This window comes from Juglans microcarpa x Juglans regia, chromosome 5S (genome assembly GCF_004785595.1).
Source record: "Juglans microcarpa x Juglans regia isolate MS1-56 chromosome 5S, Jm3101_v1.0, whole genome shotgun sequence".
In the NCBI taxonomy this organism is placed as follows: Eukaryota; Viridiplantae; Streptophyta; class Magnoliopsida; order Fagales; family Juglandaceae; genus Juglans; species Juglans microcarpa x Juglans regia.
In genome coordinates, this window is record NC_054603.1 from 1,815,841 (window position 1) to 1,838,487 (window position 22,647).

Consider the following 22,647-nt stretch of genomic DNA (forward strand, 5'->3'; position numbering starts at 1 on the left):
AATGTTAAGGGTACGACGTTATTCGTTCTAATAATTTAAGATTTGAACGGATGATGTCAAAATAGTACTTTTGATGATTCTACATGCTGAATGTAAAAGACAATATACATGTTGTCAATTAGTGTCATAATTCAATGTGATGAGAAAAATATTCTTTCAAAGTTAATGTCTGAATTTAAAATGCATAAAAGAGATATAGATAGATAGATAGATAGATAAATTGTAATAATTTTTTTTAGATAGTATTAAATAAATAATAATAAATACTGTTGTAGGACCAACTTCCTAAATTTATATATGTATTGTAATTGAAATAAGATATTGATTCAGTGGTGTGAAGTTGATGCCATTCATAGTATATATAATCGGAGCCACCTTGTCTTCTTGGATGATTGATCTGTAATTAAAAAATAGATGACAGACAATTCATAGTCATCATATATATAGTTCTTATTTATTAATGGGATGTGCGCCCCCATCTCTTCCTCCCTAGATCGCTTTTGATGGTGGCCAGTTACTTTTTCACTCCTTGTTTGCAAATTACTCTTCATTTGCTCCCATTTCAAGCATCAGCAGTGTTACTATCCTACTTCAACTTCGCCATCACTGGGACAGGTTTCCAGAGCTGCCTTACTGAGTCATCATTTTCTCTCGTATTTTTTAAGGTATGTATCAACTTCAACTGGCGATCCTGATTCTTGATCTATCATCCTGCATAAAAATACATGAGAATGTTATTTAGCAGACATTTTTCTTCATCATCAATAGAATCGTCGCCGAGAAATGTTCTCCAGAATGATAACAGCATCTCCTGCATTATTGAATGATCCATTAATGGGGGGTCTCGTTTCTTATCTGCTTCCAAGGCATTGAAGAAACATGTTTTTAGGACGTGAAACCTCAAAAGGCAAAGCATAGAGGTTCCAAAATGTCAGAAAAGCGCGGACATCAAAATAAGAAAGATCAGAAATTGAAATGCGAAAGACTATTCCAAATCACGACTCTCCATAACATCATTGCGGATTTTAAACGCACGCACTGACAAAAAGAAGCTGCAGCAGAAAACAAGACCCCATCTGTGAGATATAGAATGATTGTTTCTATATCTGATACCATCAATTATGACTGCTGTTAACACAATCTGTCATGTGCTCCGCATGTTCAAATGTGCTGCAAAAGTTGTAGTATGACAAAACGAACACAGTAACAAAGACAATAAAGGCTAGCGAAAAGGAAACAAAAGAAAGAGAGAGACATTGGGGCTTCTTCTCCATTGTTTTTTCTCTTGAAAAGTGGAGCTTGCATCTCGTCGACTCAGTGGCCCCCCATCCTTCACATGCCCATCTCGTCGACTCTGCACGGCCAGGCCACCCCCTGCCATCACCTTCTCCAAAAAAAACTGCCATGTTCTCAATCGGCATGTCCAACCAAAACTCATATAATCCCAACGCTTCCTCTAGCTCTCCCCCACCGTCTACCACCTCCTTCCCCTTAGTCAAGTTCGAGAAGGTGATCAGGCGGCTCTGCTTGTTCTCTATCTCCTTGATTTCTACTTTCTTTTGGCCCGTACCCATTGACCTCATCATGCTTAATCGCGCACACAAAATAAAGTGTTTGAAGGATCTTCAGATCCTTCACGTCGTCTGAACGAGCGTTGTTCATCTAACGTAAAGAAATTGAACTCGTTTCTCGCTCGTCGTTTTTCTAGGGCCGCATGGCTTCCCAACAGCCTTGTGTTTCTTTTTGTTTATTTTGACCGTGGCTCCTCATATATAAAGTTAAAAAATTCCATTGGGCCCAAAGGAATCCGTGATCATGGGCCGATTTTTTACTCCAAGCCCGGTGACAATTACTAGAAGTACCCTATATGGTAGGTGACAGCTGGTGTCAGTGAGGGCCATTTCCGTCAAACTAAGTTACAACGGCTATTTTCGAATCACGTAGCCGTTGGACCCATCCATATCCAGATGGCAGATCTTCATAATTTCCTTTCCCAGAAGCACCAACGAAGGAACAAACTACCCTAGTTTTCTAGCGCATATAAACTATAAAGCCTTCATCGGTATACCCAGTAATCTTCAATTAACTCATTCTCTGCAAGCAACACTAGCTTTTCCAACGCTCTTACATCACCAGCAAAGCTTCATCGCCAATCTCTCTCGCTCGCTCGCTCGCTCGCTCGCTCTCTCTCTCTCTGTGATTTTTATTTTTCAGTATATATTTTTGTTATCTACAATCTCACTTTGCGTTTCGCAGGCTAGGTTCTTGTTTTTATTTTTTATTTCTTCTCCTCCTCCTCTCTCTCTCTCTCTCTCTCTCTCTCTCTCTCTCTCTCTCTCTCTCTCTCTCTCTCTCTCTCTCTATATATATATATATATATATATCTAGCGTTATGGATGCAGGATCTGTGGGTTCCTCTTACAAGAGCTCGTCTCGGTGCCCTCTTCAAGAACAATTCCTTCAGAGAAAGAATAATCGTGAAAATGTAAGAATCCCTAATTTTTATCTATCAGTAGTTTTTTGAGGTTTTGGATTTGCTTTTCTCCTCAAAATCCTTTTGTTATTTTATTTTCCGTGATACGTTATGATGGGTATCTCGTCTGTTAATATTTTACTCCATGCCCTTCTAAGAAAACGAAGGAAAAAAGAAAGAAAGAAAACAAATTCTGGGTTTTCTTCTATCTTCAAAACAAATTGGAAACGAACTCATCAAGCAAGAACAGTGAAATAGCACAAAATTTAAAAACTTGATCAAGACAGTTGTGTCTGTGATCATCTTTAGTTTCCAATCAAGTTTTTGTTGTTCTGATATAAAGTTTTTGTGTTCTTGACAGTTGGATAGGTTCATTCCCAATCGCGCAGCTATGGACTTCGATTACGCCCATTACATGCTCACCGAGGCGAGGAAAGGCAAAGAGAACCCGGCTGTGAGCTCTCCCTCCAGAGACGCCTACCGGAAGAAACTTGCGGAGACCTTCAACATGAACCGAACTCGGATCTTGGCTTTCAAGAACAAGCCCCCAACAACAATCGACCCGATCCCACAGGAGTTGCTTTCGTCGTACAATCCTCAGACCAAAATTACCAAGCCCCGGCGACACATTCGTCAGGTATAATTCCTTAGAATCTGTCAAAGTCTTGAGTTTCTCAGAGAAAAGTAATTAATATTTCTTAAAAATAGTGTTTGAAATAATTGGTCCGTCTGAACCTTGATATTTGAGCATTTTAAGACACGGGTTGGTACACCGTACATGCGCTTTTGCAGTTTTTAAAAGCCATGGTCTGCGTTTGGGTGTCTTTTGTCTATGTACCAGTGACATTTATTCTGCGTTTTTCTTTTTAGTAGTTTTGTGTACTAATTTTTACAGTCTGATTTGACAGAGTTGCGAGAGGACATTGGATGCTCCTGATATTGTAGATGATTTCTACTTAAATTTACTAGACTGGGGTAGCAGCAACGTCCTCGCCATTGCTCTCGAAAACACAGTGTACCTCTGGGATGCCTCAAATGGCTCTACCTCAGAACTCGTCACAATTGACGACGAAAGTGGTCCCGTTACGAGCGTCAGTTGGGCTCCTGATGGCCGGCACATCGCCATTGGCTTAAACAATTCCCATGTCCAGCTTTGGGATTCTACTGCTAATAAACAGGTCCTCAACTATATATATCTACCTTAAAAAACTTTCTGATTGTTCTTTGTTCTAAATTCAAATATGTAGTTGCTGATGATTTATTTGATTTTGTCAATGCAGTTGAGGGCATTGAGAGGCGGTCACAGGCAAAGAGTCGGTTCACTGGCCTGGAACAATCACATCCTAACAACAGGAGGAATGGATGGTAAAATAATCAACAATGATGTGAGGGTGAGATCCCACATCGTTGAGACCTACAGGGGACACCAACAGGAGGTCTGTGGATTAAAATGGTCTGCCTCGGGCCAGCAATTGGCGAGTGGAGGAAACGACAATCTTCTCTATATATGGGACAGATCTGTGGCCTCTTCCAATGCACCAACACAGTGGCTTCAAAGGCTTGAGGAGCACTCAGCTGCTGTCAAGGCCCTGGCTTGGTGTCCATTCCAGGGTAATTTGCTAGCCTCTGGCGGTGGTGGGGGTGACCATTCGATTAAGTTCTGGAACACCCACACAGGCGCGTGCTTGAACTCGGTTAACACAGGTTCGCAGGTTTGTGCTCTGCTATGGAACAAGAATGAGCGAGAATTGCTTAGTTCTCATGGCTTTTCCCAGAATCAGCTCATTCTTTGGAAATATCCTTCAATGGTGAAGATGGCGGAGCTCACTGGACATACCTCCCGAGTTCTTTATATGGCACAGGTACCAAGTTCATGAAATCAGGAACAATATCACCTTTTAGCTAGTTTATACGAGCAGGTTAATGGGTGTGTTCTGTTTTTAGATTGTTACAAACTGTGTTGTTATGTATATTTTCAGAGCCCGGATGGGTGCGCAGTGGCATCTGCAGCAGGAGACGAAACTCTGAGATTTTGGAATGTGTTTGGGACCCCAGAAGTGGCTAAACCTGCACCTAAGGCGACAAACCCAGAGCCATTTGCTAACGTGAACCGTATCCGTTGAACATCCTTAGAAGGTGGTAATGGATTGTTGAGCTTTTATCATGTGAAGAAGGTGAAGAACTTAATTTACATTGATACAGTGTTTTTGGTTTGATGTATAGATTATAGAGTAAAGTTATGGACTGGGATTCGGTCTTAATCATAACTTGATTGCTATCTATCTCAGATACTTGTTTTTATACAACTTTTTAAGGATAAATGAGATTGATTGATCAATGGACCAAAAACTTTTTCTTCAACTTTATCATCTACCAACAACGCTGATTGGGCAATGTTTATTTATATTTTGCGCCTTTTTATGTTGCTTCATGTTTAATTTATCAATATTTGGATTAAAACATTACTTGTTATGAGAAATAAACAGTTTTCTGCGGTCTAAAAATATGTTGTGAAATTCTTGCTAAATATATCCTCCAAAATATAGCTGATTTTCCAAGTAAAAATGGTCCGCATTCAGAATCCATAACCTGATTCATATATATATATATGAATCATATATATATATATATATATATATATATATATATAAATTCCCTGACATGCTCTTAATAATGCTGTTTTGTCTCAAAATTGGATAAATATATGGCTAAATTTTCTTACTCCATTTCTACAAATGGTATAAAATCTCTTGGATTATGAAAAAGAATTACGAAATGAATTGCGATATTATAATCCGATACTGCTTTACAAAATGGTGGGATAGGTTCTCTTATACCCAATATATTATTGATTATGTGATGAGGGACTTCCCGTAGACTGCCTCAGATCTGCAAAATAAAGAATCACAGCAATCACTTAAGGTTCTTTGACTTCAACTGGATATCTCCAAATCCAGCCCCTGTTTCATCATCTACTTCACAAAAGGGAAAGACAACTATTTCCTCTAGAACTAATAAATCCTTAAAGACTAAAAAGAAAAGTGATGCTCTAGATAGTCTTACTAAAAAGGATAGTTCACTTGTTAATGAAGTCTTTGGAAAAAGATAATTCTGAAGAAGAAAATTCAGAAGCATCATCTGAAACTTCAGTAGTTGATCTCTACAACAATATTTTCGGACATGATTCTGAATGAACTCCCAAGTTATCCGATGATGAATGATCCATCGACGCTACAAGACAGAAAGAAAATTGTCGTCCCTCAGACTGACAGTCTGAAGATATCATGATTTATGTGATCCATTGCTTTATGTCAAAACAAATGCTCCCGCAAGACATGCTGAGAAAGCAATCTGAATATATCATGATTTTACTTTCATGTGAATGAACAGTCTCAATTACTATTCACTCACGGGCTCTAGTTTATTGTTTCAATTATTGTAAAAGGAGCACCTCTGGTTTAAAGGAGCCAGGCTTACTTCCTAGCACGTTTCTCCTTCTTTCTCTTCTTCCATATATCTTTTATCCCTCTCCACCTAGTTCTCTATAAGTTCAACTTGTAATTTTAAGCTTGTAATTTTACTAAGTTTATATTTCAATAAAAATTGTTATTTTTGCATCTATTTATTTTCTGTATTTCGCATACATGCATATGGTCAGTTCTACCGCCTGCTCTTATTAATTGTGCATACTCTTATCTATTATTATCTTATTTCATATATATTTCATTCCGGTTATCTGGTCCTATTTACTTCTACTATCTTTGTCCTCTTTCTTCTTTATGCTTTGTTCCGCTGTCTTTGTGGTATCAGAGCCATTTGGCTCTTGATAGATCGAATTACTTCTCTTCATTTCATTTATTCTATTGTTTTTCAACCTAATCCTTTAATTCTTACTTTGTCTTGTCTATCTCTTTATTAAACAAACCTATGTTATTTTAAAATCTCAAGAAAAATATTGTCTATTTATATATATATAATATATATATACACACACATACACCCAATTCGAATCTTAAACTATCAACTACCAATCCCATCAAAACATCACTTTTAGAAGATTAGAAAAAACCTTTTAATCATGAAAAATTATATTCATCATCCTCACATACCACACACTATTTAAATCTTAAACTATCAACAACTACTAATCCATCAAAACCTCACCATTCCACTCTTAAACTATCAACAACTACCAATCCATCGAAACCTCACTTTTAGAAGATGAGAAAAAAACATTTTAATCATGAAAAATTTTATTCATCATCCCACACACCATGCATCATATTTTTTTCTCTTACCAAACGCGTGTGATATATGATTTCAATTAGTTTAAAGAGAATAAAACCAAAAAACATTTAAAAAAAAAAAAAATGTGGCATGAACTACTATATTGTTGTGATTTCTTAAATTTTCAGAAAACGAATATAGAAAATTGTACATAGAAAATTGAGAAATTATAGAAAATTATTCTTAAATTTTAATAATGCCCGATTTGGATACCCAGATAAGATAACTATCTCATATGGGCTATACGACAACAAGTCTTCAGTGGGATATTTTTATTTCATCTCTGCGTTTTCAACCTTCAGTTACCTTTTAAATAGTAAAAAGTTATAAGTACAAAACTGACATAAACAGTAAAAGGTTATGTAAACAGTATACTTTTCTTTTTTTCCCATCCCATATTGAGATCATTCTTCTTTTTTGTTCACGCCTCTTCTTCTCTGCCAAAACCCACAATTTTAATTTTTGGTATAAATATAGAGTAATTTCGATTAAAAAAATATATTTTGAGATATAAATATATTTATGGTATATTTTTTAATTAATATAAATATTAGTTTTTATTAATATATTCATAATTATTACTCAATATAAAATGATTTTTAATCATTGGTGGGATTCACACCTTTATCAAATTTTAAAAAGTAAAAACTATCTCATCTGGTCTCATTATTCAAACACACACTTTTTTATAAATCATCTCATCTCATCTTAATTAAAAAATTTTACTACTATTTAAAATATATAATCTTATCTTATTTCATATGAACTGCATAACTAAATCATGCCTAACATGTATATTTTAACTAACAATTATTCCAAAGCAATTCAAAGAAACGACAACATTTTGATAGCCTACCTATCTATCTTTTAGAAATAAGTGAATAATAGTAAAATAGTTTGTAATGAGATAGTTTGAGTTGACTATTTTTTAGATTTTGGAAAAAGTTAGAGAAAAAATTAAATAAAAAATATTATAAAGTTAAAAATATTATAAGAATATAATTTTATAATATTTTTTGAGTTTTGTAAAATATGAGATAAAAGTCAAATAAAAATATTATAAAATTATTGTTTAAATTTTAAAAAATGTGAGAAAAAATAAATAAAAAATATTATAAAATTATATAGTAAGAATATAATTTTTTATTTAAAAATATGAAAAAATTGTAATAATGTTTAAGGGTGTATGTGGATATTGAAGTGAGTTGAGTTAAGTTGAGTTATGATGATAAAATATTATTAGAATATTATTTTTTAATATTATTATTATTTTAAAATTTAAAAAAATTGAATTGTTTATTATATTTTGTATTGAGATTTAAAAAAGTTATAATGATGAATTGAGATGAATTGATGTAAGTTTGATAACCAAACGCAGCCTAAATGTGATGGGATCGCCGAAACCCTTTTTAGGCAGAAAAGCCGACCTCCCCTTTTTTTTATCTCTTCTTCGTTCTGCAGCCTACAACCTGGCATCGCCGAAACCCTGGCTATTATTAACTTGCACTTTCCCTCCTTTGCTCTCGTCTCTGAAGCACCTCTGAAACCCCAGCGCCCTCTTTCGAGATTCTCTGTTGATTTTCTTTTTTGCATTTTGCTTCCCGCATCTCTATAAGGTAAATCTCTCTTGTCCACGATTCACGAATAGATTTTTTGTATTTCTGCCTTTTTATGTTTTATTCTTCATATCTTGGACTCTTTGTATGGTTTTGTTTGATGAGAAATTCCATTTCTTGCTCTCTCTCTCTGTTTGTCTGACTATTTTAAGCATTCGTTTTTTTTTTGTTGTTCTATTGCTTTGTCAACGAAGAAATGAGCTTGCTCATATAATTTTAAATGTGACCTCGTAAGCAAAGCGAAGAATTTTTCATACAATCTCTACCTTTGACCAAGAACCTCTGAAGGGGGAAAGGGACGACAACCGCAAGTAAGAAGCTGCGCGAGGAGACATATATAAATGTTTTAAAATTAGTGTTCTTTAGTGGAGTTAGTGAACCATTTTGACCACACAAGTATCATTTATTTTTCAATCTAGAAAGCTAGGCTGAACCCTAAACCATGTAAGTTTGTAGAGTATTCTATCTTTGGCGTGCAACTATTGGCTGGTGATACAAAAGGTTCCCATTTGATCGGTTGTGCAACTTGAGTTTTAGTTTGGAATGAAAAATGATGGAGAAGCTCATATAATCGTTGATCAGGATTTTATTTACTAAATTGTTTACATAGAAATAACTGGTGTGAGAAGAGTATTTGCGTGGAAAAATTGTAGAGCTCGTATTTTTCATGAGAATGGAAACGGGATTGTTTTTATTCTTAATATTACACTTTAGGCTGGCTATGCTACAGTTCTCATTTTCGTCAACCGTGGTCATAGCTACTTTTTGTGATAGTGTGGAAGAGAGATTGTTCCTAAATGAGGAAGAGGATTGGACAATGTTGAATGGATTGAAGAAAGAGCGGTATGAATAGGTGTGCAACTGCAATCACACATGCTACACATCCTCATATGACAGCGTGCTCTCAGATTTTTTTATTCACCCAGCTTTCTTAGTAAGAAAGAAATGGTGTAGTGGGGGGTTTTTAGGTTGAAATCCTTATAATCAAATGGAGTATTGTAGCAGTTCTGAGTGCAAAATCTCCTGTATAAAACTTAAATTGTAATTCCTGTCACAGGTACTCACTTCATTTGACTCATCCCATCTTTCAGTCGAGCTTTATCTTAACTGTACCTTATGATTAAGTGGATGGAGAGGAATGCTCAATCTGGTTCCCATATCACAACGATATTTTGTGGAAAGGGTCTTTTTTCCTTGACATTCTGCAGTATTTTGCACTCTGATTTTTTTCCCGCTCAAAATAATTCTTTTTTGGTCCATTTGTTGCTATGTTAGCATTTCCTGCATCTGCTTGTTGGTATGTTTTCGTTATTGATATCATTGCTAGTCATCATCTCGTTATATTTACTATTTGTGTGCTTTGCATAATGTATAATAACAAGCAGATTCTCTACTGATGGTGGGAAAAAAGCAAAGACATCTTGTGGCAAACCCTAGAAACAAGAATGTTACTCCAAGTGGCCACCTTAACTCGTCAAAATCTAGTGATGATCTGGATGTGCAGGGAGAAGATAGTTGGGTGATTGTGAAAAAGCAGAGGGTCACCATTTTGGTGCCTCCTCTACCTGCTGCAAAAAATTTGAAGACTCGAAACCTGGGACCAAGTCAGCTGGAAGCCAGACCCCAAAAAACAAGTAACCAAATACAACCTCCAATTGATATATGTCCTAGAATATTGTCTGTTGATGAAGAAGGAAAGTCCATGTCACTGGCTCCTGAAAAGAGTATTCAGTTTGCGAGAAAAGCTCCTTCTCAAGATCTGCCAACATTAGCTAAGCCACCAAGGGAAGATTTAAGGATGGAACCAGAAAATACAAATCAAGTTGGCACCTCAAAAACTTGTGAAAGATTTGGGGTGTCTGACACCTCAAAAGCTATCAAGCGGCCTAGGCTATTACATTGCCCCAGTGGCTTGATTGATGGGGGAATGTTGCTAAGTCAAAAGCTGAGGGCATCAAATCTTGAGATAAAACTTAAAAGAGCTGGGGGGTTGAGCAGGTGGTTGGCATCGCTTGGACTGGATCAATTTGTGAGGATTTTCCAGAGGAAGAGTGTTAATAAATTTCAGTTGGTAAATTTAACAATGAAGAAGCTCAAAGATATGGGTGCAAATGCAGTGGGGCCTAGGAGGAAACTGATACATGCCATTGACTGTGTTTGTCAGTCCTATTGTTTTGAGGCCATCTGAATGTTCATTGGATCTTGAAGCAATTGGAAGATAGGAGGAAAGACACTGTCAAATGCAGCAGCCTAATTATATTGGTCAGGGACATGCCTGAACAATTGGATATTTCATGACAACTACTTGGGAGAGAGAATATGAAACAAACTTTGCTGGTAGTAGAAGAGGCGGTAACATTGGCACCAGAAAGCATCTGCTGCCCCCCTGGCAACAAAGGAAGCTGCAAAACTTCCGACTGCAGAACATCATCATCCAGGAAGGTGACATATCGCTGGGTAACATCTGCTGCAAGAAGGAGAGGGCTCATGATAGAATGCAAACTTCATCAATCGTAGATGATATTATCCATTCCTTAAGGTCATTCAAACAATGGCACGTATAGAAACTTTATTGGTTACACAACCGATGTGCGCACTTGGTGCTGCACTAGGCCTTGCCTAATCTCATGACTTGCATTCCCCTTGATATTTTTCCCCTTTCCCGCCATGAACTGTAACACATTATTCTATTAGTGATATGCTCAAAACGAGTTGTTATTGCTTAATGAATTTGGGTCTGAGAAAATATGGTTTCAAATGCATCTTCAACTATGTGAATTTTATTCCCCTACATTTCTAGAGACCTCCATAAGCTTTAGTTCGTTAAAAATACATTTGTCGGTATGAATATATCGTCTTTTAGATGGGATCGTTTAAGAAACATCGAATCTATCATTAAAACTACTACTGTAGCCTGAAATTATTTCTAGGATTTGTTCGAATTCTCCCCAATTTGTCAAGGACACAGCTCCTGAAATTATACCCTAATTTGCAGTGGCTCTTCTGAGAAAGATTTCATGTAATACAACAAGAGACAATTCAACTTAGAGCTCTGTTATATACAGATATTTTTGCGTAATCTTTGCACACTTAATTGATGTGATTAGTTAAATCAGTTATTTGATATTAAAAAAATGACGCACTCAATCACGTTAGTGGAGTGTATAAAGAGTATGCAAAAGTAAAACAGCCAATCACATCATTGTATTAAAAAGTTAAAAACCGCCGTTTGAAGAAACAATACCAGTCTATGCAAATCTCCAAGTCGTGTTGGCTTATGATCCTTCCCCACCCTTCGTGGGACCTTCAATTTTGGTCACACCGGAGTGTTTTGAGAGCCAACCCATGTTGATTTCAAGAAAATTATAGCAAGGGAAAGAAACTCGGCTACCTTGTTTTCTAACACCTACCGCCCAGCTTTGACCGCTTGGCATGCCAATTAATATAAATTCTATATTTTATTTTATTTTTTTCATATTTTTTAAACATTTTTAAATATTTTCTAAAAATAAAAAAATACATCAATACAATTATTCGACAGGAACAGTTCCAAGTTTCAACGGCTCAAACCATAGTTGTTGGGACGATTGTGTTGGGACTGCCTTTCGCTTTGAGAACTGCCGGTCGAGTTTCTTGTAGTTTACTTTGCTGTGCTCTCCAGCTACTAATGCTTGCTCCTCGCCTCTTGTCAGTTCAGGCATCGACTTTTTCCGTTCTTTCTTTCTCCCTTTCATGTCTGTCCCCAGATGCAGGTTTCGGAAAATAGTTTCTTGTTTTTTTTGTTTTTTCTTTTCAGACCCTTATATTCAAGGACGCTCTGATTTTAGCTAGCTATAGCCTATCATGATCATAGTAATCTTGTTCCACATTTGAAACTTGTTTGTACCAAGTTCCTGCTATCATGCATCTTGGGTACACCTAAAACGTCAATTCAAACAAGCCTAACGCTATGTTTAATTTGTCTTCAGATATGCATAGCAGCTAGCATTGGTGCGTAGCTGGTTAGGCTTACACATTATCACTGTCTTCATGTAGTCGGTGAAGGCATAAAGTCAGGTGCCAACCTGGTATAGGACTTGACACCACAAATATCAGAGCAGGGCAGGATGGGTTACAGCCGAGACCATATAAGTTTATGGTCTTCTTTAGATTCGAAGATGAGTTAAGATGAATTGAGATAAATTGTGAATAGTAATGAGATAGATTGTGAATAATAGTGAGATTTATGAGTTAAAGTTGATAAATAGTATTGAATAATAGTAAGATGAATTGAGATGAGTTGAAATGAGTTAAGATGACTTACGAATACAAACCTCTCCTAAGATGACCCACTAACAAGATGCCATATATCAAACAGTTTAGCTAATCAGTCACTAATCTAAGATACCATATAGAGCATTGGGATTGGACTTTCAAAATCTCTTTAAACCATGCCGTCTGCCTATCAGTTTCCCCTTGAAAAGCATCTTAAAATGATAGTATTATTTGATGTAATGCATCTTTTTCACCCGAGAGACATGGATGCTTGAGAGCTAATGCTCTCTCCACTCAGTCACTCGCCCTGACATGAAAGATCCACTCTGCTTTTAGGCCTTTGGCGTAGATTACAAAGTGCAAGTGGAAGTGAAAGGGAAAAGACATTGATTCTCATTCTTTTTTCACAAAAGACAGATGAATGAGGACCCAGGAAAAGGCAAGAGATTTCATGTCTCTTGCAGTCTTTCTCGGACAAAACCGTGACTACTCCTTTTTGTGAGGATTTATAGCCACAAAATGTGTCTATTCATGGTACCTCTTAGATATATGTCCCTGAAAATAGAGTTTACTGTTGGGGAGGGGCAACACTTGCTCGAAAAGACATGGAAATTGAATGGTTTTTTGCTGCTTTTCCCCCTACTCCGATCCGTGAGAAACAATAGTAATACTACTCATTCCACCGCCCACATATACCAGTTTTTTTCTTTCTGGGCAGATCATACTCCTATACCAATCTGCTAAAACAAATTATAGATCAGTTTAAACAACGTATTGTACCAATCCCCGATCGATCCATGATCTTTTCCCAAGAGTTTTAATGCACAAACTTAACTCTAATTGAATCCATCTGGAATCCACAACCCCTGTTCTTAGTATTGGAGTGTCCTTTTACAGTTGGTTTCCACTGGAATGACAACGACATTCTTAAACCTAAATCTGGCGTGAAAAAGTTGATGTTGAGGATTAAGAGGTTTTCCCGCATTGTGTTCTTAATGGCTGTTGGGCTATTCCCTCAAATCACATCAAGAAATATATGACGAAGAAATTAAGAGGTTATAAAAATAACGCTTGTTGTATCCTTCCTAAAGTACTCTCAATGGCTTTTATATTATATTAAAAATGTAAATAATTTGAAGAATTATTCTAAAAAGAAGCTTCATCCGATTATGTAAAATGAACTGTAAAATATATTTAGACACAGTACTCCGCTACATGTAACGGATACTGTTCATCCAGTAAAAAGTTTTTTATTGTTGATATTTCATTTACTCCCTCATTTTTATTTATTTTGATTTTTATCATGTAAACAAATTCTTTTTATTGTTCATCATTTAAAACATATATATTTCATTTTCTTCTAAAAAATATCTTGGAATTATTTTTAAACCAATTTTTTCATATTTGATTTTATTTTAAATTTTTATTTGGCTTATATATTTTTGTTTTCCGTGTATAAGACTGAATTATTTTACATTGTATATAAAAATAAATTGCAAATATAAAAAAATATATGGATATTGTAAATTTATTGGTAGAAATGAAATATTTAAAAAGAATATTTAAATGATATAGAGAAAAAATAGATAAGCTGATAGATGACATATTGTAAAAGTTAGTATGTAAAATAGAAAAAGTAAATTTTGATGATGTATTTTAAAGGATAAGATAAAGAATCTATTGAGAGTGCTCACATGATGAAGGATCTGTCACTTCATTTGGACTTCGAAATGCTGGTCTTTTAATCAAATTTATGTTATTTCGAGTACTCTTTTTGTATAAACTCTCGTATGTGTTAAGATATATAATTAAAATAATTAAATTTACTTCTTTTCACGTTGCAATTACCCTTGTGATTGTAACTATATATACAAGAGCATGAACAATGAGTATTCGCATTGAATCAGTTCTTTTGTTTCGTTGTATTTAACGTTACAGAGGCGGTGGATATGGACAATGAACATAAGTTTCATTCCTAAGACTTCGGTGCTGTTTGGATAATAAGTTGAAATAAAAATTGAATAAAATATTATTATAATATTATTTTTATTTGAAAAAGTTGAATTATTTATTATATTTTATATAAAAATTTAAAAAAATTATAACGATGATATGAGATAGTACAGTACTTCTCGTATCCAAACGGGCCTAGATTCACGTGCGATTGAAATTGTCAACCTTCAACCATCAAATCTTGTACTAGTAAACTTCGCCACTAAACTTTGCTGATCACATCTTCAACACACATAGTTTCTCCTCTAAAAACGACTTCTCCAATGGCTGAATGCATTCGATATTTATCTGATCAACGAGTAGGTCAATGAGTTATAGAACAACGCCTTCCCCCAAAAATATTAAACCTCTTTCCCCTTGAAAAAATGCTGTCCTGACTAAGAATTTTAAGTAACTTTTCATAACTTGATCATTATAAGGTCACCCCATGCATGTTTTTTGCTTTCATTAATGCAAGAATAACACTAGTTTTGTATCCAAATTAGACATATATCCTTTGATTGCCGCGTAAAACTAAAGTTGCGGAAAAAAAAAACAAAAGAGCATCTTCGAGCAATCAAAAGATTGAGATTCTATAAGTTACAACTTTTATTTATTTATTTTAAACAATAGTTAAGTTTCGTTCAACTACTTATTAATTTCGTTAGTTATATATTCTCTAATATATATATATATATATATATATTACTACCAAAGTGATAGTCTAGTTGACAAAGGTTAGGAGATCGTTCTTCCCTTTTTTATTGAGATCACAAGTTTGAAATAGCTAGTCGTAGTAAAGCTTGCGAATCAAAATTTTGGGAGCTTTTACATATTAGTACGTAGGTGGGATTACGGTGAGAGACTGCTTCACTTGAGATCAGTAGCTATAGCTCAAATCTCAAATAGAACATAACGCAGCATGTGAGCGCCGTTATAGCCATGACCAGAGGGAGAAGCCACCACACTGGCAGCTACTCCCGCTCTTTTTAATTATATATAATATATATACGTTTATCGATTGTTGTTCAAAACTCAGTATTTTGATCATGGAGCAGGTAAACAAACATACCAACTTCGTGATATAATTATAAAGATATTTGCAGAGGAATCGGATGGCCCATCCCATCCACTTGAAAGAGGCCAGGGGGGGCCACTTTCGCATGCTTCCCAGTCTCGCGTCAAAAACAAAACGCATGCTTCGCTTCTTTTTATTTTTCCGTTCCATATAAAAAATGTTTATTTTATCTCATTTTATTATATTATATTTTATCATTATAATTTTTTTAAATTTTTATATAAAATTTAATAAATAATTTAATTTTTTTTAAATTTAAAATAATAATAATAAATAATATTTATTCTATTTATTATTTATTATTTTTATTTTAATTCATTGCCGGTAGTGTTATATAGTATTTACTGTAGTAGTGCACACAATAGATACATTACAATCTACTAATTTTTTCTCTCCAAATATATGACTGGGATGATATCACGTAAAATATACAAAGTGACTGCTTCTAAATAGTAACTTCTCGCAAAATAATTTAATTGCCCAATGGAACTCTGAAAAAAAAAAAAAAGAAACGAAAAAAAGGAAAGGATACTGTTTCGGATAAAAGCAGCAAAACCCCATGACTCTGGAATCCAAAAGAGTTCTCAGGTGGCCTTTCCGATCCTCACGTCACTCTCGAGTCTCGATCACAAATGCTCACCAACGACAAAAGGTAAAACACATATGTACGTATGTATAACGCTTGACAACGTTAAAAAATTAATACAGAAACAACAACAAAAGCAACTCCCACCGAGAACCTCTGCAGGCTGGAAAGCCCCATAGAAACCAGTTCTAACTCCTCCTCTCATGTAACGCCAACTCTAAACCCTAAACTCTCTCTAAACTCGGTCTCTCTTTCTGGAAATGGCTGAAGCCGTTTTCTGCAAGCCCAGTACCATCTTCACGTCGAAACCATCTCCCTTATGCACCTTTCCGCTCCTCCTTGTCCTCTGCATTCTCGGCTTCTATACTCTACTTTACCCAAGCACTACACCATCGTCATCAAAATCCCAAAATGCTCTCCGCTTCAGCCAGGTTTTTCTCTCCTCTGCCAACAACACCACCCTCGCCTCCTACCTCCGAGCCCTCACCCAGCACCCTCACCTCGCCGGAACCAAAGCTTCCTTCGACACCACCCATTACGTCCTCTCCCACTTCAAGGGCCTCGGACTCGAAACTCGCACCGCTCAATACCGGGCCCTCCTCTCCTATCCTGCGCACTCCTCCCTTTCCGCGCATTTTATCAACGGCACTGTCCTTCGCCTGCCCTTGACGGAGTTCACCCTGGAGACACCGGACGTTGTACCACCCTACCATGCGTACTCCCCGTCCGGGTCGGTGTACGCTAAGGTAGTGTTCGTTAATCACGGTACGGACGAAGACTATCGTGCGCTGGGGTCTTGGGGGTGAACGCTAGCGGGTGTGTGGTGATTGCGAGGAAGGGTGATTTGCCCAGAGGGATTGTGGTCCAAAAGGCTGAGGCGCATGGGGCGGTGGCTATGCTACTGTACGCCGAGGGGGACAAGTTTAAGAAGGGTTTTGAGAGAGGGACCGTGATGAGGGGCGTGGGGGACCCACTGAGCCCCGGGTGGGCAGGGGTTGATGGTGGCGAGAGCTTGGACATGGAGGAGGCTGAGGTTTTGAGAAGATTTCCTAAAATTCCGTCCATGCCTTTGTCCGCCGAGGCCGCCGGAGTCATCTTAGGCTCTCTTGGGGGCGCGCCGTTTCCTCCGGAGTGGCGCATCGGGGTCGGGCATGTCGGCCCAGGCCCCACAATTTTGAACTTCAGTTATCAGGTTGGTGCTATATATGATTGCTTAGCGTATGTCACTATAAAGACATTCATAAAGCAGAAAACCGAGTAAGAAATCTACCCTGTGACGGCGAAATAAAATGCAAATTGAAGTCAAAGACTCAAATGTCGTAGGAAAAGTGTTTTCTGCTGGAATAAAACAGTGTTTGACTTTTTGTGCTTTCTTTCTTTTATTTCTGACTAGTGATTCGAGTAAAGTTTGATCAAAATTTTTGGATGTGGCCGTGGTGGGTACGATTGAATTGTGACGTGGTTAATTTGGTCGTGGATTCCGTACTTTTGAGATTGGATAGAAAGTTCTGTACATGTTGTTGGGATTTTGGAAAGCTGGTCTTTTTTGTAGTCTTTATTTACAGAGCCAACTCATTTTTTGGTCAAATATGGAGGTAGGTGGCAGTGTTGTTTCAGTTAAAAATTTTGGAAGTGTTTCGGTTTGGCTGATTATTTCAATCTTGGATTCACCCACAAAATAATTCGTGGCGCATGATTTTAAACCATGACTGCTCGTGGACTGGCTGGGAAATGCCATTTCAGGAAAGCTTTCCAAACTAGAGGCAGTTTTGTCTTGGCTTGGTGCATGCATGGATGTATGCCCGCGTGGTATATTTTGGGAGGTATCTGCCTATCTATAGTCCTTTTTAGAAAGCAACAAAGCCAAAAATCTTTTGGAGCATCATCAAAAAGAGAATTTAAGAGAACAAAAATGTAATTTAGTCTGAATCCCCTAAAAACCATTGAAACTCGCAATTACATGTAGTGAAATGATATCTAGTCCTGTTAGAGAGGAGCATCCTCGGCTTTGCTTTTATAAGCTTAAATGTGTTCTGTGTTTAATACTTATGTTGATTCTTATCCTTATAGTTTTGCCTTTTTGTTTTTTTTTTTCATCCTAGGACTTTACTTCAGATTCTATTCCTTTACCAATTTTTTCCTTGCTCTTTCCCAACTTCTCTTTCGTTTCTTTTATGCAAACTTTCTTGTCACATTTTTAGGGGGAGGAAAGGGTAGTCAGTATCCACAATGTTTTTGCTGTTATAAGGGGGCTGGAAGAGCCTGACCGCTATGTGCTGCTTGGCAATCATAGAGATGCTTGGACATATGGTGCTGTCGACCCCAACAGCGGAACTGCAGCCCTGCTAGACATTGCTCGTCGATATGCTCTTATGATGGGTTTGGGTTGGCAGCCTCGAAGGACAATAATTCTCTGCAGTTGGGATGCAGAAGAGTTTGGGATGGTAGGTAATGTTCCATTTCCATTGGTACCCTAGGTGTGGGGTTGGGGGGGGCGGGATTAGAATTTATCTCGTTGTTGTCACGAACTTTGGCTTTGCAAAGTGATTGAGAATAATTGTCTGACAAGACATCCTGTGTATATTGTATCTAAATTAGATGTCTGACAATGTCTTATTTCTTATGCACGTAGTTTCTTGCCGAGGCAGACGCCATAACGATTGAGAGTCCTACTTTATTAGCAGATTTAAATATATAGAAAATATGTCCATCATCTGCCTTCATTATTGCTACCTTGCAGCTTTAGGTCTCCTTAAACTGCTGTAATTGTCCTTTTAATTTGAGTTCCATATTTTGAGGACACACACACTTGACACTTCCACCATTTATGAGAGAGATTAGCCTTATTGTGACTGTGGCACCCATCCTACGACAGGCTGGCAATTGCAATCATTTAAGACACACAGAGCGCTCGCTCGTGAGAGAGAGATTTGGCTATTAACTTTATGGTGACTACCATCCCCATTCTAATTGTCTTTCTGCCTATTGTCGCTCAAAGATTGTGCTCATTTAAAAATACAAAGATGGAAGGACAGAAGCGACTCTTGTTAGTCTGCCTATGCATCTAGTTTATTGCCGTCTGCCTTGAAGAAACTTCTTTTAGCCATTAAACTTATATTCAACAGATTTTGGTGTAATGGACTTTCCAAATTTAGTTCACATATTCATTTGTTCTTTCAGATAGGATCCACTGAGTGGGTTGAAGAAAACCTCCTAAATCTTGGCTCCAAAGCTGTTGCCTACCTCAATGTTGATTGTGCTGTTCAAGGTCCAGGCTTCTTTGTTGGAGCAACTCCCCAGCTAGACAATCTCATTCGTGAGGTCACAAAGAAGGTGAAGTCTGGAAAAAGGAAAATAAAACAATTATTTCACAATCATCTCTTCGGATGTGACTTGGTCTCGATGCTCGAGTATGAGCAATGTGACTCAACTCTCAATTAATATGCAAACTGATTTTTTTTAGGTCAAGGATCCTGATTCAGGGGGTGCAACGGTGTATGAGAGGTGGGGCGCCACAAATATGGGCACAACTGTAAGTTTACCTAATATGTAGATTTTCTATACTAAGTTTGAATCATGTCTAGCCCGGGGGCAGTCCTGAGTCATTTTCATCATCATTCATAAATTTTTTGTGCTGTAGATACAAAGGCTTAGTGGAGTTGATTCTGATTTTGCTCCATTCCTGCAACATGCGGGGGTTCCATCTGTTGACATATACTATGGCAGAGGTAATCTCTCATGATGTACATCACAGGTTTTAAGATGGAAAAAATGGACCTTTAAGAAATATTGCATATCAAATCAAGTCTTATTAGGTGTGAAGAAGGTATACTCGTGTTGTTTGTGAGCAATTCTATGAAATTCCATATTTTCCACTAGCGGGAGAGAATGGGTTCTTAACTTTACTGAATCTGATTATTCCCATTTGAGGTATACATAATTTCATAATCTCCTTAACAGTTTGGTAAAGTTTGGTAAAGTAACGAATCTTCATTCTTATTCAGATTTCCCTGTGTTTTTTTTTTTTGGGGGGGCAAATTCATTGTTGGAAAATTCGTTATCATTCAGATTTTCCTGTATACCACACTGCTTTTGACACCTATAACTGGATGACAAAGTACGGAGATCCAACGTTTCAGCGGCATGTGGCTGGTTAGCTTTCTTCTTCCCTAGCATAGCAGGGTGTGTGGATTTTTACTTACATTTTTTTCAATGAAATATTATGCCTCTTCAGGATACATTGTTTCTGTTTTGCGTTGCTTCAGTTGCAGGAATTTGGGGAATTGTAGCCCTTCACCTGGCTGATGATTCAATTCTACCATTCAATTACCTCTCTTATGCTGAACAGTTGCAGGTGCTCATGTAATCTTATTTTGGCTTTGTTAGGAATTTTTCTTTTTTTGTATATCTTGCATGTTTTGGGAAATATTGACTAATTAAGTTGTAGATGAAATTACTTGAAAACAAGGATAATAAAATAAAAAGATGCGAGTAGGATTAAGTCTATACTGTGTTGTGTTGAGAAATTTCCATTTAGTTGAGGTCAAATTCTAAATCATAGTTTCATCTCCGGTAACGACAACGGGTAACCTGGCCAGTTGATGCAATCGTAACTTAATGTTTTGCACGGACTGCCTCGAGACTAATTGTGAAACTTTGGGTGTCAAACCAAACACACCTCCCAGACAGTTCCGTTCTCTTAAGAGCACATGCATATTTACACTTGGATACTAATTAAAGAACATCAAATGTGGTCACAAAGGAAAAACGAGAAAAAGAGTTCCACCCTGTATCTGTGGTTCAGTTTTTTGGTATTGTAGCAATTTTTTCTTAGTCCTTGGTTTTCATGGTGAAAATAAATAAATCCATGTTTGAAAAATTCCTGATGAACTTTGAAGGAGGATGGAGTAGCAGGGCTTGATGCCTCATGGCCATCATCAACAAAGCTTTTTTAGTTCATCACCAGTAATTGAAATCCTAGAAAACTTTAGAAATATCTTTATTTTTTTTGTACGGACTAAATATTGAACTTGTAGTTTCTTCTTATGGGCAGGGGTATACAGATGTCTTGCGCAACCTGTCGGATAGTAGTGTATCTATTCATCCTTTGGTAGCATCAATTGAAGAACTTAGCTTTGCAGCTAAAGCAGCTCAGGATGAGGCAAAGGTAAATCAATAATTTGTTTTTGGGCATTTGAAATATTGGTGAAACTAACTATAAATCTCCTATGCAAAATCTCCCTCTTGCTTGGTTTTCTGATTTTTATTTTTTACTTTTTGTTTCCTGCTTGCATTTAAAGAAAAGAAAAAACTAATTGCAAGGCATTTCTTGTTTTGAAGAGCAGATACTGAGAGAGCAAGAATCTAGTGATGATTCTGTAGCGTTGCAAAAGCGAGCATTGAATGATCGGCTGATGCTTGCTGAAAGAGGGTTCTTGGATGCAGATGGGCTTCAAGGAAGGCAGTGGTTTAAGCATCTTGTAAGTGATTCCTTTTCCTTTTACTCATTGGAGCTGATTCATTGTACCGGTAACTCTGAGGTAGACCAGAAAACCCGTTAGCTTCTGTTTCACAACTACTCCTGAAGAGAACTTCCCACTCAGATCTATATTTTGGATTCACTTTACCTTTATGGTTATTATTTTCTTAAAAACTTTTTTTTTTTTTGTTTTTTGGAGTAGATTTACGGGCCTCCCAGTGACTATGAAAGCAAGCTGGTTTTCTTCCCTGGAGTAGCAGATGCCATTTCTGGATCTGCAAGAATGAGTAGAAAAGAAAGGCAAGCAGCAATTCAGCATGAGATTTGGAGGGCTGCCAGAGCAATACAAAGAGCTACCAGAGTCATTAAAGGGGAACTAACCTGAAAGAAAAAAAAAAAAAAAAAAAAAGTGATAGGAAAACTACCACACATGGAGAAGAACGGGATAGCAAAATGTCTTGACTTGTATTTTATATGAGTGGGAATCTCTTTTTTGCCGGTTTATCCTTTATGTGTGTAGTCTTATCAGTTGCAATTAAAGAATGTGAAAATGGACAATTGTTTTATGCCCTATTGTATATAATAATTGTACGGATTTATTATATGGTTAAAGGGGATTGAAGCACGCATCCTTTGCGTTTTCCATGAATTCAAATGGTTTTCTTTGTGTTGAGCTCCGGTTAAAGCCTGTGCATCCTTTGGTAATCGTTAGGTACTCCTCGTCCTAATATTATGACAACATGCGCTGGGGTTGCATCTATATTCTAGGATTCCTTAATAGAGGGCAGATGCTCTGCTCAGAGAAGATGAAATAATAATAAAAACCACGTCGTTATTTTTATCTCGACTCTAATGCTTTTTCAGGCTGTCCTTGAAACCAGA

The 22,647-nt window shown here is 36.9% G+C and overlaps 3 protein-coding genes and 1 long non-coding RNA gene across 5 annotated transcripts; 3 read left to right on the plus strand and 1 right to left on the minus strand.

The window, feature by feature from the left end:
• The first annotated feature begins 1,720 nt into the window (after positions 1-1,720).
• Positions 1,721-4,834, plus strand: LOC121267719 (cell division cycle 20.2, cofactor of APC complex-like). The gene is made up of 5 exons (XM_041171733.1): positions 1,721-2,485; positions 2,835-3,110; positions 3,382-3,651; positions 3,754-4,335; positions 4,453-4,834. The coding sequence occupies exons 1-5, from the start codon at positions 2,393-2,395 to the stop codon at positions 4,594-4,596; spliced, it is 1,365 nt and encodes a 454-aa protein (XP_041027667.1). The 5' UTR covers positions 1,721-2,392; the 3' UTR covers positions 4,597-4,834.
• LOC121267721 lies at positions 4,508-11,102 on the plus strand. 2 transcript variants are annotated; one of them, XM_041171735.1, is made up of 2 exons: positions 4,508-4,647; positions 9,762-11,102. In XM_041171735.1, the coding sequence occupies exon 2, from the start codon at positions 9,773-9,775 to the stop codon at positions 10,562-10,564; it is 792 nt and encodes a 263-aa protein (XP_041027669.1). In that variant the 5' UTR covers positions 4,508-4,647; positions 9,762-9,772; the 3' UTR covers positions 10,565-11,102. The 2 variants fall into 2 exon arrangements, with proteins under 2 accessions (XP_041027669.1, XP_041027668.1); XM_041171734.1 differs by lacking the exon at positions 4,508-4,647 and adding an exon at positions 8,194-8,376.
• Positions 11,103-16,298: 5,196 nt separating this feature from the next.
• Positions 16,299-22,377, plus strand: LOC121267780 (probable glutamate carboxypeptidase AMP1). The gene is given in 11 exon segments (XM_041171839.1): positions 16,299-17,081; positions 17,084-17,478; positions 18,488-18,730; positions 19,467-19,619; positions 19,750-19,818; positions 19,927-20,014; positions 20,355-20,438; positions 20,552-20,640; positions 21,340-21,453; positions 21,632-21,766; positions 21,968-22,377. Coding segments are annotated over 11 exon segments (2,088 nt in total). The 5' UTR covers positions 16,299-16,546; the 3' UTR covers positions 22,151-22,377.
• Positions 21,670-22,043, minus strand: LOC121267783. The gene is made up of 2 exons (XR_005941078.1): positions 21,914-22,043; positions 21,670-21,821 (listed from the first exon to the last, which is right to left on the minus strand). It is a non-coding gene; the product is annotated as an uncharacterized LOC121267783 (long non-coding RNA).
• Positions 22,378-22,647: the final 270 nt, after the last annotated feature.